Source organism: Lotus japonicus, chromosome 4 (genome assembly GCF_012489685.1).
Source record: "Lotus japonicus ecotype B-129 chromosome 4, LjGifu_v1.2".
Classification (NCBI taxonomy): domain Eukaryota; kingdom Viridiplantae; phylum Streptophyta; class Magnoliopsida; order Fabales; family Fabaceae; genus Lotus; species Lotus japonicus.
Window position 1 is genome coordinate 11946973 of NC_080044.1, and position 16116 is coordinate 11963088.

At 34.3% G+C, this 16116-nt stretch overlaps 1 protein-coding gene across 1 annotated transcript; it reads right to left on the minus strand.

The window, feature by feature from the left end:
- Positions 1 to 10346: 10346 nt before the first annotated feature.
- LOC130712300 (transcription factor MYB106-like) lies at positions 10347 to 12089 on the minus strand. Its single transcript, XM_057562139.1, has 3 exons — positions 11957 to 12089; positions 11583 to 11712; positions 10347 to 11322 (listed from the first exon to the last, which is right to left on the minus strand). The coding sequence occupies exons 1-3, from the start codon at positions 12087 to 12089 to the stop codon at positions 10347 to 10349; spliced, it is 1239 nt and encodes a 412-aa protein (XP_057418122.1).
- Positions 12090 to 16116: the final 4027 nt, after the last annotated feature.

Sequence of the window (16116 nt, forward strand, 5' to 3'; positions counted from 1 at the left end):
GAATCAGTTTTGGAATTGTTACCGACTCTTCCTCTAAAGCAAAGTCCCTAATCTTGTTCTCCCCTCCAAACTCAATTTCCTCAAAGAACATGGCTGTTCCCGTCTCAAAAATTGTCTTTAATTTGGGATCATAAAATTTATAGCCCCTGGATCTTTCAGAATAACCAATAAAGTAGCTGCTCACTGTTCGGGATTCCAATTTCTTTTCATTTGGCCTATAAGGCCTTGCCTCAGCTGGACATCCCCATACATGAAAATGTTTCAAACTAGGCTTTCGCCCAGTCCAAAGCTCATAAGGTGTTTTGGCAGCTGCTTTAGTTGGCACTCTATTTAGAATGTAAGCTGCAGTCTTTAGTGCCTCTCCCCAGAGTGACTCTGGCAAAGTAGAATGACAAATCATACTCCTTACCATATCCTTAAGAGTCCGGTTTCGTCTTTCAGCCACACCATTCATGCTAGGTGACCCTGGCATGGTGTACTGTGGGACGATTCCGCATTCCTCTAGGTATTTGGCAAAAGGCCCTGGACGTTGTTCACCTGAACCATCATATCTACCGTAATATTCACCACCACGGTCAGATTTGATACTCTTAATTCTTTTGTTGAGTTGGTTCTCAACTTCAGCCTTAAATGATTTGAACACATCCAGTGATTGAGACTTTTCATGTATAAGAAATAAGTATGCATATCTCGAATAATCATCTATGAATGATATAAAATATTGTTGACCATTCCAAGAAGGTGTTGGAAATGGTCCACAAATATCCGTATGTATCAATTCCAAGATGCCTGTAGCTCTATATGCACCAAATTTCTTTGTTTTGGTCTGTTTACCTTTAACGCATTCAACACAAACATCAAAGTTTGTGAAGTCAATGGAATCCAAAATTCCATCTGACACTAGGCGCTCAACTCTATTTTTAGAGATGTGACCTAGGCGCTTGTGCCATAATGCTCCTGAATTGTTATTATCAATTTTACGCTTAGTACCACGTGATTCCACATTCAGGGATTCACTATAGGTGGCTACAGTGCTCAGCAAATACAGATTATCATATCCAATAAGTGAACCGGTTCCAACAATATTTGAATTAAAAGACAACTCGGCTTTACTGTTTCCAAATGAACATGAATAACCTGATTTGTCCAAATTAGAAACTGAAATTAAATTCCGTCTAAATGACGGTACCACAAAAGTGTCTTTCAAATCCAAATAAAATCCAGTACACAATAATAATCTAAAATGCCCTATAGCTTCCACCTCCACCGTCTTGCCATCTCCAACATAGATGTATCTTTCAACATCATTTGGCTTCCGGTAGCTTAGGCAACCCTGCATTGAAACACTGATGTTAGTAGTTGCACCAGAGTCTAACCACCAAGTGTTTCTAGGTACTGAAGCTAAATTGACCTCAGAACAGACCAAAGCAAAAAATGTACCTTTCCTTGCACGCCAAGCGTGATATTTAGTACATTTCTTTTTCATATGCCCTGACACATTGCAAAAGTAACAGGTATCATCCTCTTTCTGTTTCTTTTGTGCTGGAGCATCTGCAGCTTCATTCTTGGGCTCAACAGTTTTCTTTCTTTTGCCCTTGTCTTTAGAGGTGCTAACAAAATGAGCACTTTCTTTCCTTTCTTGCTTCAACCTTTCCTCTTCTTGCACACAAAATGAAATGAGCTCGTTAAGAGACCATTTCTCCTTTTGACAGTTATAAGATATCTTAAACTGACTGAATTGTGCAGGAAGAGAAAGCAATACTAAATGAATGAGCAAGTCATCCGACAGCTCAAGCTTTAGCGCCTTAAGTTTTGAAGCAATATTTGACATGCCCATAATGTATTCCCTTATATTTCCTTTGCCCTGATATTTCATGGAAATCAAGTTCTGAAGAAGAGTACTTGTTTCCGCCTTATCGCTTTTTGCAAAGCGCTTTTCAATTTCAGCAAGGAAATCTTTGGCACCTTTTATCTCTTCCGAGATAGTACCCCTAAAGACCTCAGGAATGCCGCGCTTAATGATCATAAGACTCATGCGATTGGAGCGATCTCACTTCTCAAAATCTTTCCTCTGTTCAGAGGTACTAGATTCCGTAGGAGAAGCGGGTTTCTCCACCCTTAGTGCAAGGTCAAGATCCATGCAGCCAAGAACAATTTCCATATTCTCTTTCCAATCCTTAAAATTTGTTCCATCAAGGACCGGAACCGAATTCAGATTAGCAGATATCGAACCAATAGTTGCTGAAAATAGAACAAAAACAAATGCTATAAATATACTCACATTAAGAAAAATTGAATCATTAATATGTCCAAAAATGGCATAACCCATCTCAAGATACCTAGTGCACCATCAATATCATGTCTTTTGACAGTAATACTAATTGCTAGTGGTACTCTTGTTGTAATGATCAAACATTGATAATAAATCATGTCAAATAACAAACCCTTCTTTGGATTGATTTATCATTCACATGTAAACCCTTAAAATTTATCACATGTTTATCATCACAGGTGTGTATGAAATCCGGCCAAGCATTAACTTTTCCTTTGGGGTCCATTAATACTCGCATGGATAAACATACACACGCACAAACTTTTAATATTTCTTATGAGTAATCTCCATAAAAAGAGGTCACTTTTGTGACTTTCTTATTTTAATTGACTCATTTAAACTATCAAACAATTGTATAAAAATACAAACCATAACCAAAATTTGAACACACTAATAATTTTCCATATAGTTTCCATATATCCATATTGAAAACAAATTTCTATTGCCCAAAAATATACTAACAAATACTAATACTATAGTATCAATTTAATATCCTGAGAGAGCAACAGACATGCAGTTTTCGTTTTTATATTGATTTTGATTCAAATCAAACCATACGAAATTACAAAACAAAACGGCAATCTGAATACAATTCCCGTCAGTTATACAAAACATCAATTCAAATTCAATTTCAACTTCAATCTAAATTCACACTTATATAATCAATCGATGGTTTCTTGCAATGGCAAAAATAGAATTGAAGCTTAAATCATATATTGCTTGAACCGTATGAACAAATTGCAGCGAAGGTTAATTTAAGAAAACTCATGACCCGACAAAGATTATGATCGGAAAAGACTGAATTCATAAAAACCAACACTGCAAACAAGAATCAATTACCGAAAATTGAAACCCTAATTTTTAGAATTACCAAAGTCATACATGAATCAGGCATGGGTGGCTCTGATACCACTTGTAGGTTTCTAATAAATAAGGATTTGTTCCTAACCACATGTTTTTCTACCCATATAGAAAATAGGAGCATAATCCTAAACCACACTTGATTAACCCATACCCGAAAAACATGATGAAGATCTAGAGCGGAAGCGTACCTGAATGAGCCATGGGAATCGCTGAAGGATCTAGGGTTGTGATCTTCCAATTGTAGATCACCCTTAGGGTTTCCTGATGTTCTTCTCTGATGGGGATGAGGAGAAACTTTTCACGTTTATTACGTTATGTTGTCTACAATTGGGGACCATAACCCTATAAGTAACTGCATCAGTTACAATTCTGTTTTCAATATTTCTAATTTGGCCCCTCATCAAATTAGAATATTGCCTTATGGTATCCGCACAATACCTTTTCATAACACATATGCCCTTAGCCATAAGATCAATATTAAATAGACCACTTTAGTTTTGGCTAATTAAATAATGGCCCTATCACAATTAAAAGTTACATTTGTGACCCAAAATTCTAACAGGTGCACCTCACCTCGTTGGTGAAAGGTGGGTTGCCTGTAAGGATTGAGGAGCGCGCGCAGGTGAATGGATGTAATTAATTTCATTGGGCCTCTTTCTACCTTGGAGGCAAACTCTAAATATTGTCTTTATTCAGGATAGTATCTTATCTTCTACTTTTGTACCTTAACATAACAAAAAAGTATTCAAATTATAATAACAAATTTTTACGATTATGCATGTTTCTTGATGTGTGCAAATCTTTAACATTATATCTTGGGTGTACTGGTTTGGATGACGGAGCATGATTCAAGCTTCCTCCACATAAATTGTTTCTGGTTTTGCTGATATGTATGAGCTTCCTCTTATCTTTTTTCTTTGTTTTGGTTCTTGCTTGATTTTTTTCTTTTTTTTTTTTGGTTTCTATCTCTTTATCTTTTGCTTTTATTTGTATCTGAACTTGTTTTCAATGACACCTCTTGTGCCTTTTTTTTTCTGGACAAAATGATGAAGATGATGAATGAACATTTGAAGATGATGAATATTTCTGAGTTTTCCACAAAACGTTAACTTTTTAACGGAAAATGGAATAAGGACCAAAACTATTGACGGAGTGTAACATGGGGGGCCAAAAATGCTATTTTCTAAGTTTAGGGACTCATTTTGCACAAATTGCATTCGTGGGGGACCAAAAATGCTTTTAAGCCTTAAAATTATCATTGGATCTAAAGTTGAACTAAGTGTAAGAAGCTCTACTACCTCTGCACTTAATCTTCTATTTAATTCAGATAGTTAAAGTGAATGGGCAAAGCAATGAATATATAATGAGCATACTTACATTTTAAAAAATCATTTGAGCCGGACTAAGAATAAAGAAAATTCTATTAAAAATTACTCAGTGGTCATAAAAAAATCTTCGAGGGTTATGGCCCATGCTTGCCACACCCTATATTTTCCTGTATGGAAAAAATATAGAAAAGATTAAAATAAAATAAAATTTAACATAGGTTTTGTAGAACCTCAAAATGAGATGATCTACAAACCAAATGAGACGTAGGATAAGAAAAATAGAGAAAAATGAAAAATGTTATAAAAATAATGCGAAGCATAGTATATTTATATTATTTTTTTTATTCTCATTACCGATATGGATATATGTTATGGACGATATGTGAGATTCAACACATCCAAACATTTTCTTATGAAATAATTTTTTTTATGAAATGGCTGGAAAATAATAAATATTATCATTATACTGTCAAAAAATAATGATGAAATTAAATTAACATAATGAGAATAAGCCGGGTAGTGCACCAACTCTTGTACTCAACTCTTTATAAGTCTTAAAATAGCTTTTGGTGAAAGATATATTACAATTTTACACGGTTGGATAATTTATTTTGTCTAATTAATAGCTATCAATAACAAAAATATGTTGGGTAAGTTTTCATAGACTGGAATAGAGTCAAGAGTAAATATGAAATGAGAAAAATATATTTCAATTTTGCACGGTTGGTTAATTTATTTCTTCTAATTAATAGGTACCAATAACAAATATATGTTGGGTACGTAAGTTTTATTATGTACTGGAATAGAGTCTTGTGATGTATAACCTCATATATATTAGGTGGACTATAGCTAATAAATATAATTTAACATAAATAAGTAAAAAGCTTCATAACATTTTAGTTTCTTTTACAAATGACCTTATGGATTATTGAAATTTGATTAAATCACGATCATAAGTACGTGATATAAACAACCCCATGAAGGCACAATAAGTTATGACCTGAGAATAAAAATGAGTTGTCGAAATTACTTAATATGTAAATATTTAATTTTTGAGTACTATTACTGTATCTCAAAATATAAAGAACACATTTGTTAGTATTATTATTCGCATTCGTACGTACTTCTTTCGTGTTCAAAGATAACAATAGCAACAACACATATATTATAACTTCGTCGGGTACGAATAATATTTGATAAATCAGCTGTCGCTTCGTTCTTTTGGAGTACTTGTGGTTATCTATCTGTCTACGTTATTATAAGAAGAAACTAGAAACGTGTTCCATCCGCTCGTATATTTATTTTTAATGCAGATTCTTAATTGAGCAATGTACTTACAGTCCTCAAGTCACTAAAAGATTCTACCAGACTTCATAAGTTCCATAATATTTCACCTAGTCAGGTACTGTGTGAACTTACCCTCATAATATTTCACCTTGTCCTTTCTTAATCTTACAATAAATTTTGTAAGATAACCGTTGAACTTAAAATTCTTATAATCAGTTAAGATTATAAACTTTCGTACGGTTTCTTTTAGTTAGTATTTAACTGCATCAATTAATATTAGGGTATATTTCCATTTTAAAAGAAAATAGAAAATACAAAGAGAAAAAAAAAATAGTTGAAAATGTATTTGGTTAATTATTTAGATACATGCTGCCACCATCATTGTCACTATTACCGGCACTACGTCATTGCCACCATCACTACAATTACTACCATCATTGCCATCGTCACTTGCACCACAATCGTCACTACCATTGCCACCACTACTTTCACACCACCATCGTCACCACCGCTACTTTGCCACCATGACCACCAACATGAAAGGCGATGATGATGGTGGTAGTGGTGTGAACATTGGTGGTGGTGGTGGAGGTAGTGGTGATAGAGACGGAGATATTGGTGGTGATGGTTCTAGCAGTGACAATAAAGGTGGTGATGATAATATTTTCTTACCCCATATATTTTACTAAGTAAAAGAATATGATTAGCAAATTAAAATAACTAATATCATATTTATATAAATAAAAATATTATTTTTAATAACTCAGCCTACCTCCATTTATAATTTATTCATCTAGAGAGAAGAAAAGACACATAAGAAGGAATCCATATTTTTTTTTGTATAAATTTCATATTAAAATATTATTTAGATAAATAAGAAAATATTAAAATAACCTTGTAGTCATATCTCTAGACATAGGTAGCGTTTGGTAGACAGGTGGGAAGGGAACGGAACAGAACACATGGGTTTCGTTCTGTGTTTGTCGTGTTTTTAAGATGGAACGGAACGGGACAAAAGGCTCAAGGAACGGGACACTTTGATTCCCTGGAAAAGGGTGGAACGGAACGGAACGGAACACTCTCTTAAAACTTTTACAAGTTCAAAAATACCTCTAATTTATATTTGAAATTTTATGTATCTAAACAGTTTAAAATCACTTATAAAATTGAAATCACTTATTATATTTGTAGACAAAGTTAAATAAAAATCTATTTTTTCAAAAAAAATCACTTAAAGTAAAATCACTTTTTGTAAGCAATGATAAACGAGCCAATAAGAGTGCGTTTGATTCAACTTATTTTAGAAAAATCACTTTTTAATCAAAAAATCACTTTTAAAATAAAAAAATCACTTTTTTAATCAAATATCACTTTTTGTGTTTGTTTCAGCTGAAGCTGAAAACATATTATTTGATTATTTGAAACAGTTACTTTAACTTATCATGAAAACCTATGATGATAGATGAGAGGAGATAAAAAAAGTGATTTTAATTACAGTAATCAAACACGAATCAACTTAATTAAAATAAAATCAATTATTTTTTCAAAAGTAAAATCAGTTTTTGTAAGCAATGATAAATGAGCCAATTAGAATGCATTTAATTCAACTTATTTTTGAAAAATCACTTTTTAATCAAAAAATCACTTTGTGTGTTTGTTTCAGATGACGCTGAAAACAAATTATTTGAAACTGTTACTTTAGCTTATAATGAAAATCTATGATGATAGATGAGGGGAGATAAAAAAAATAATTTTAATTAGAGTAGTCGAACACGAATCAATTTATGCTTTTCTCAATATCTCTTAAAAAAATTATAGTTAAAAATCAATATTTTTAATCTAAATAAACGCACTTAAAATAGCTTAAATAGATAATTAGGTTTCTGCTTTTTTCAATAGCATACTGAAACAACTTAAACAATATATAAGTTATTATTTTAAAGAAATAAGTGATTATTTCATGAAGTAAGCAATAACAAACGGTTTCTATGCAGTTCAATTGAGTTCAATTTGTTTTCCTCAATCAAATATTAAACATGCAAGGTTATATATGTAATTAAAATCATGATTCTGTTCTATTGATTTGGAGTTACCAAACACAACACATAGAACATTATTGTCCTGTTCCATCCTGTCCTGTTCCGTTCCGTTCTGTCTGTCCTGTTCCATTCCGTCACCAAACGCTACCATAAACTAATAAGAAAACAGAGGGAGTGGGTTGCGTCTGATTGGTTCAGTTAATATTGTTAGCTGGACCTATGATTAATACTATTAATGTTACGGACAGACTTTAAGAGTATGTGTTGTTAGTGACAAAAGTATTGAGTTGTTTGTTTTCTTATCAATAAAGCTTTGATTGAGAGCCCAAATGTCGTAACACCCACTTGCATAATTGCATTCACATTGAGATCTCAAACCTCGTCAAGAACTAGAGCAATCCTGCTATTCATACTCCCTCCGGTCCTATTTATAAGTATAAAAGAGAAGAAAAATCTTGGTCCTTTTTATAAGAACCAAATGAAAGTTTGAGCTATATTAATTAATTTTTTCCAATGATGCCCTTATTAATTCTAACTTGTAAAATGTGTCTCATTAATTATTCTCTCTCTTTTCCACTTTCCAACACTAATAACAAAGGGTAATTTTGGAAGTTCATTTTAATTTAAGACAAATTTAATGCATTTTATCTAGTTTAACTACATTTCTTAAACTATGTGATTTTTTTTTTGTTGCTTATAAATAGGACCGGAGGGAGTATTTCATAAAAATATATGTCTGTTTTCATATTCTACTCATAATAATAATAATCCTAGTTTCTAGCTTAAACAATTCAATGATTTTCCGAGCCAGCCACCCATAAAAGTTTCATGCACTAATATCAATCATCATCCACCTTGATCAAACTATAGGGGCACAAAGATGATTAAAAGAACCATTACATTGGATTAAAGAACAATTATAAGTGAATTAAACATTACATCTTTGAATCAAAACCTTAAGGAACTACGTGTCTGAATTATGTCACTTATAAATTAGTACTCAATATATATTCTAATTTTTCGAATATACTTGACATCACAACAATTCCTTAAGTGTAAGTATATCTCAAATAAAAAAGTGGAAGCCTCCAAATACTTATATTGTCATTGGGCCGATCAATGGGATGAGACACACCGCCTGATCACAATATTTTCAAGAAGACTTTTATCACAATGAGTTATTACCATGATCAAACCAACCATCGAGATCTGATATAACTATTGTGTCGCAAGAGACATAAAACTATGAGGGATCATCACATTAAGCTAAAAAGCAAATCAAAAGTAGATTATACATTACATTTTTCACCAAACACTTTAAAACATTCGGTTTATGTGTCATCTCATTTATAAATTATTCAACACATTCTAATTCTTTCCCTTTTTTCTATATAGGACTTACTCATAATAGATATCACAACACAAAACCCCTAATAGTTTGATGGGATCTTCACCAATTTGGTTAGCATGCCACACATAACCTTTTTTTCCCCTTCTTGGTGGTCCCTAATGATAATATTTTCAATGCACGTGTTTTGTACCGTTGCGCTAGCATTGAACTAGCTACATTGTTAAGATCAGTTGTACTTGTCTGCTTTAGTGAACTTGTAATTAGTTAAAGGAAAGTAATGAGTTCACACTCATTCGACATATGAGAAATAGGAGTAAAGAGTGAGAAATAATAAAAATATTGTGTGATAGAGTTGTTCAAATGACTTTAAGAATATTTTTTTATGATTTAATACAAAAGAAAAGTTTGTATTAAATCATTCTAGGTGGATCAATAATATATAAGATAAGTGAGCTAAAAATTTCATCTGTTATTACTTATTATAAATATCACTGGTTCACTTAAGATTAGCGTGATTTAATCCAAATTTTTTATAGAGTCATTTATGTAATCAAATAGGAAACAAAGGAGATATAAAATTATGAGTGAAAATAAAATGAAATGAAAGTGCTCTTGATTATATCAAAGTTGAAAAAAATGGTGGAATACTCTATTTACAATATTCTAGCTCTTTGTAACACTCTCGAAATTCATTTTTCTCACTTCAAATTTAGTGAGCTCGAGCCACATAAATATAGAAATGAGTGTTTTACTAGTTGTTTTAAACAAATTTCTTAGTTAAATGAAATATGAAAAGTGCTTCAGCAGCAACAGTCAAACAAATGCCTTAATTTATTTTTTTCTTACCCATAAATTTTAAAGTTTATATGTAAAGATTCCGATGTAAACTTCAAAATAAGAAGACTTTCAAATTCGAATACATGAAGTACATGTTGCAGAACTGAAGATTGGTCAGATTATTATTTAAAACACTGCATCAACTAACTAGAAACAAACAACAACTAATTATAGATAAAAAGGAAGGGGGAACTTAACCCCATAACAAGAGTTAAATGAGGAGTTATCCAATAGTGAAGCCCACATTGCATTATTGGAACTTAATTAGCCTAGCTAGCTAGCTAGTACACTCTACCACCTATCTCATCTCAGAACATCGACGAACCAGACAGCGTGTCATTCACCAAGCCAAGTATGCTATTCCAGTAGCTCCTACTATTTTCTGGGTTCGCCATGTCTCCTTCTTCCATATTATCGCTTGAATCATAAACCATGGCTTCATCGTTGTTAAGAGCTTCAAGGACAATTATATCATTATTATTGCTTGATAATGGAGGGACAGCACTGATGTTTGCGTACCCCGCAGATCTAAATGCTTCCACAGCCATCATAATGTCATCATCTTGCAAGTTAAACGCCGTGTTAATATTCTCCAGTACTCTTTTTTCACCTTCTGCGTTTGTTAAACTACTACACCCCCATGGCTCATTAGTGGTAGTGGTGGTGAGAGGAAGTGAGTTCTCATTTAAGTGTCCAACAACATTAGTGGTGGAGGTTGAAACAGGAAGAGGAAGAGGACGAGGAAGCAGTGTTCCGGGGAAGCTTAAAGTGGAAGTGGGAGACTCCAGGGTGTCATCAGTAGAAAGCATCACGGCGCACATGCTATGCATGACCTTGTTGTTGTTGTAATCTTTGGTTGGCTGGTTTGACAACGAGCTCTGCCATGCCTTGAGAATGTCGAGGCACGGGGGCAACAGTGGTTGAAGCGCGGTAATTTTGTTGAGAACGAGGCGTGCGGGCTGGTTTGAGGAGGTGGAAGAAGAAGAGCCAAGTTGGTTGTTGTTGTTGTTGTGGGCCTCATGTTGTTGAAATTGCAACTTGGATTCTCTCACCAACCTCGCCTCTGCTTCGAGGCGAGCGCTCTCCCATTGAGCCATGTGGCTCAGGTTGGATGAGTATATTTTGAACTCGTCGCTCCCTGAGCCACTAAGCGCATCGGTTTTGGGCTTGTGGGTTGTAGGGTCTATGCCCATTCTGGTTAACCTCTTCTTGAGGTGCGTGTTCCAGTAGTTTTTGATCTCGTTGTCGGTTCTCTTTGGCAGTTGAGCTGCTATTGCTGACCACCTACATGTACCCAATAAACATCATCTTCAAGCAAATGTGCAAGATATTACGTATTATCATCTATCTTCTTTTATATTTATGACATGTGCATGTTGGAAATTCAACTTCCTCTCTAGGCGATGCTAATATTAATCATGTAGATACATGCTATACCGCAATGGAAAGGTGTTATTTTTGCTTTATGTGGTGTGTGTTGGACTTTACTATATATTGAGTTGACACTATTTACTACAGTGATTCTCCTGCTACATTCTACTCACCTGTTTCCAAGAAGGGCATGAAGTTGAATAATAGTTTGCTCTTCCTGCAAGCTGAACTTTCCTCTTTTGATATCCGGTCGAAGGTAGTTAGTCCACCTCAGTCTGCAACTCTTCCCACATCTTTGGAGGCCTACATAACCAAAAAAGAAAAACAGAACCTCATCATAAGATTCATAACCCTTTTTTTTTTCTAGTTCAAAAAACACTACCATGGTTTTATCTATGAGATAAACATGATTCACAAAGTTAAAAAAGTTTCTTTACAAATTAATTTTGACATATAAAAAGCATATTATGAATAACATATACTGAGTTGTAAAACATGTTTCATGGTTGGATTAGTTTTTTACATGATTCATCATAATTCTGCTTACCTGCTTTGGCGGGCAACGCACGCCAGCTTCCATGGCCAAATTCTTCAATGTAAGCCATGAGCTTTTGGTCTTCCTCTGGATTCCATGGCCCTTTCTTCAAACCCACCTTTTCACAGCATGGTGACCTGCCCATCTTTTTTTTTTCCTAAACAAGAAATGGAGAAGGAAAGACGTTGACAGCACAAGCTAAGCTAAGCTAAGCTGGCTCAATGAGAACGTTAGGAGAGCGCCGTTATATATATAGAGCACATGCAGGATAATGTTTCATCTACACCTCTCTTTTGAGGTGGAGAGGTGGAATGTTGAGAGAGATAGGAAGAAAAGAAAAAAGTAAGAGAGAGAAAATATGAGATGTAATAGATGATAAGATGAGAGAGATAGAAATAAAAAGAGGTGCAAATGAAGTGTTTAAAAAATGAGGTGTGTATATATCATTACTCGCACATGCATGAACATTTGATACAACTGTGTACTAGTATTTATGATGCTGTACCGCCTGTACGTGAATTTGCCAGTGAGGTTCTGTGTCTTTATTTTACACACCAGAGTGGGGAACGGGGATAGTAACTTAACGAGACCGTATATTTGTTCTTTCCCGATTAGAAATTGTTTCCGGCACCATGAATTTAATTATTGGATAAATTTTAGGAGTGATTATGAAAATGATATCTCTATATATACTTTTCTTCAAAAAAATTAAAAAGGGCGTAGCTATAATTGTTTCATACCGTAGACCCAACATGTTTTTGAAGCTAGGGAGAGATTGAGTTCAGTTAGTGGGTGTGTAGGGGAGTAAAAAACCTTAAGGTTATACCCAACTATATAAACCATCATTTATAGTGAACCTACCGACGATGTGGAATTATGTTATTGCAATACTCTCCCTTAAGTGTAATTGGAGTAGTCGAGTTAGACTTGGACCCCGTTTGGAAGAGCTTATTTGAGCTTATCTGATAGCATAAGCTCTTTATGTCAGTGTTTAGGAGAGCTTATGCAAATAACTTATGACAAACCATAAGCTGTTTTGAGCTTATTTTCATAAGCTACTCATGATAGCTTATGAAAAAGAGTTTATGCTTATATATAGCTTATTTTCAATTTATTTCAATAAAAAAATTTTAAATAGCTTATGAATAAGCACTTATGTCATAAGTGCGTATGACCATAAGCGCTTAATTAAGTTGTATTTCCAAACGGGGCATTTGTTCTTCCTGAGTATGTATTTAAGTGGCACATCTAACTCTATTAATTGCTCCAATTAGACTTGACGGGCAATTTGATCTTTTGTTCTTCTTATGCCGCAAGAGCTACTAGTGCTCTTATCATATCAAGACAGGCAATTAGAGCAAATATCTCATTGTAGTCGATGCTGAGTTGCTATGAATTGAATAACCCTTAGCTACTAACCTCGTGTTGTGCTTCTGTATGGTGCCATCAAGGTTTAGCTTTGACTTGTAGACCCACTTAAACCCAATGATATGTTTTCTATATGAGCGATCTACCAATTCTCATGTGTTTTATTTCTCAATCATATTTATTCGTTCTTCCCTTGCCTTTACCCATACTTCATGTTTTGAAGCAGCTTCAAAGCTTTTAGGCTCAAGCATGACCAAGTTGAAGGTTTCATATATGTCCACCAAAGATCTTACTCGTCTACGAGTAGATTCTAGAGATTAATCTTCGTGTTGTTGCATCGCTATTGGGATGTTCTTCTCTACTTTTTATGTATCCCAATTCGAAGAAGCATTCTTATCGATTTGAACATCTCGCTTGATCGTCGGCTTCTTAACTTGTAAGTTGTAGATAGATATATAGTCTTTAGATTGTGTGCTATACCATAAGAAGATTCCTCGCACCCTAGTTTGTGCCTATTTTTCATTTGGCACATGTATATAGCATATAGATCCAAAGATATGTCACCCTAGTTTGTGCATGGAACATGAGGTAAGCATTGGAGAAATAAAAATATGCACTGCTCTTCATATGTAGAACCATCCTCCCTCTTCGGGCTCTCCCCACACCCATCATTCAGATTTTCACTTTGCCATGACTTGGCGAGAGAGGGGGAGAGAAACTAAGAGAGTCAATGAAAGAAAGAGAGCATTCCTCTTCACGTTTCTTCACTAAGAGGTGAACTTAATCTTCATCACTCCAAAACACCACCCATTTAATCTTCATCTTTTTCATTTCATCTCTTCACAAAAGAGTTACCATTCAAGGTGAGTTTCATGATGGTGGTTTCCTTTCTAGAAAAGAAGTCACATTTACCTTTTAAGTGTTCACAAACTCATATAGATTTTGTTGATGTTGTCAAGCTTCTTCTTGGCTTCATGGTGAAAATGGTTTCGGAAAGTGTTGGTGTTCTTAGTGTTAGTACATTTTGAACTTGAGTCTTGAGGAAAATGGTTTTGTAAAAGTTATAGCCATAGAGGGATCTTTTACCATGTGATTGGTTTTTCCAAAAGATGAGTTTTGATGATCAAAGGTTTGGAACCAAATTTTACTACCTCTAATGACTGGAATTATATATCTCCTTATTAACTTTTAGTTTAGTTATGCTTTAAATTTGAATATAAACTCAACAAAAGATTTAATTGTTAACTTGCATGATAAAATTTAGGGTTAAATAAGGTTTTTGTCATTGTATAATACGCAAGTTTGAAAATGGTCATTCTTAAAGTAAAGTTTGAACTTAGTTCCTACCATTTGAGAAACTACTTAGCTTTTGTCCCTGCAAGGGGCGTGATAAGTGTCAATTTTACGTAGTTTTCCATATTACTTTGGGCACTTATCTTTGATAAAAGTGTAGAATTTCATATCAATTAACCCTCAACTGTGTAGTTTAGTAAATAATTAGAATTAGTATAGCTTTTATGTTGAATTTAGATTCTAATCCCTATTTTTGATGTAGGAATGGATGTTAAAGAATTTCCATTAAGATTTCATTGAAGAAAAGCAACAAGAGGGTGAAGAAATCCATTTTAGAGAAAAGAACTCGCTCAAGCCAAAGAAAATTTGCTCAAGCCAAAGTTTCAGGGAAGATCTCGCTCAAGCGAGATGGTATTTCGCTCAAGCGAGCTATGGCGGTGCAGGAAACCCAGACATGAAGAAAGCCACCCGCTCGAGCGAACAAGAATCTCGCTCGAGCGAAATTAAGACGGTTTAAAGTCTATAAATGGCCAGAAACAGGGCAGAACAGAGGGAGTTCGAATTTTTCCATATTTTCTTCATTTCTCTTCACTTCCAAACCTTAGAAACAGGGGAGAAAGCTAGGAGCACTTGGGGAGGAGGCTTGGGTGCCGGATTTGACGGCGAAACATCGCGGAGTCTTCGGTTCTTCTCGCTTCTTTTCTATGTTTGTAAAGTTATCCATGGAAATGGATAACTAATCTCTCTTGTTGGGATTAGATGTAGTTGATAAATCTCTATGTGTTCTATTTGATTCAGTTTATATACTATCATGTTCCTTTGTTTATGATTTAGTGATTTTCTCTTGTGCTTCATGCTTGTTTTGGATTGATCACCTAGAACATGAATTTAGATTTAATAGGATGGTGGGAACTGACTATTTAAATCTGAACTAGGAGAAATCATCTAATGACTCTAAGATCTAGGGATAGGGTTAGATCATTAGTCTATTCAAACATCCATGCTTAATGCTACTCACTATTGTTAATCGATCAAGGGATTGAAGATTAATATAGTTGAGTTGATAATCTTCTACGCCGGGGGACTGGGTAGTTAGATAAGAAATGGTGGGAGGAATCATATGCATAGACATGATATGTATTTGAATTAGTAGGATATAGAAAGGTTAATCAATGGAATCTAATCCCAGCAGTTTCTCTGCCCTGTTGTTTTCTATTCTGTTTTGCTTTGTTTTTATTTTTTGTTTGTTACAAAAATCCTCTCAAAATCTTATGAAACCCCATTACTTAAGTTACTAAAACTATTGAACGACGTAGTATTACCAATTCCCTGCGGATACGACAAAACCCTATTCTATACTGCAATTGAGTCTTGAGGATTTTAAAAGTAGTATTAGTATAGAGAAAAAATCTCTCAACAAAATGGCGCCGTTGCCGGGGAATTGCGTCATATACTAAGTCATCACAATAGTTTGTGTTTCTTGAGTAATTGTTAATATTGTGTATAGTCTT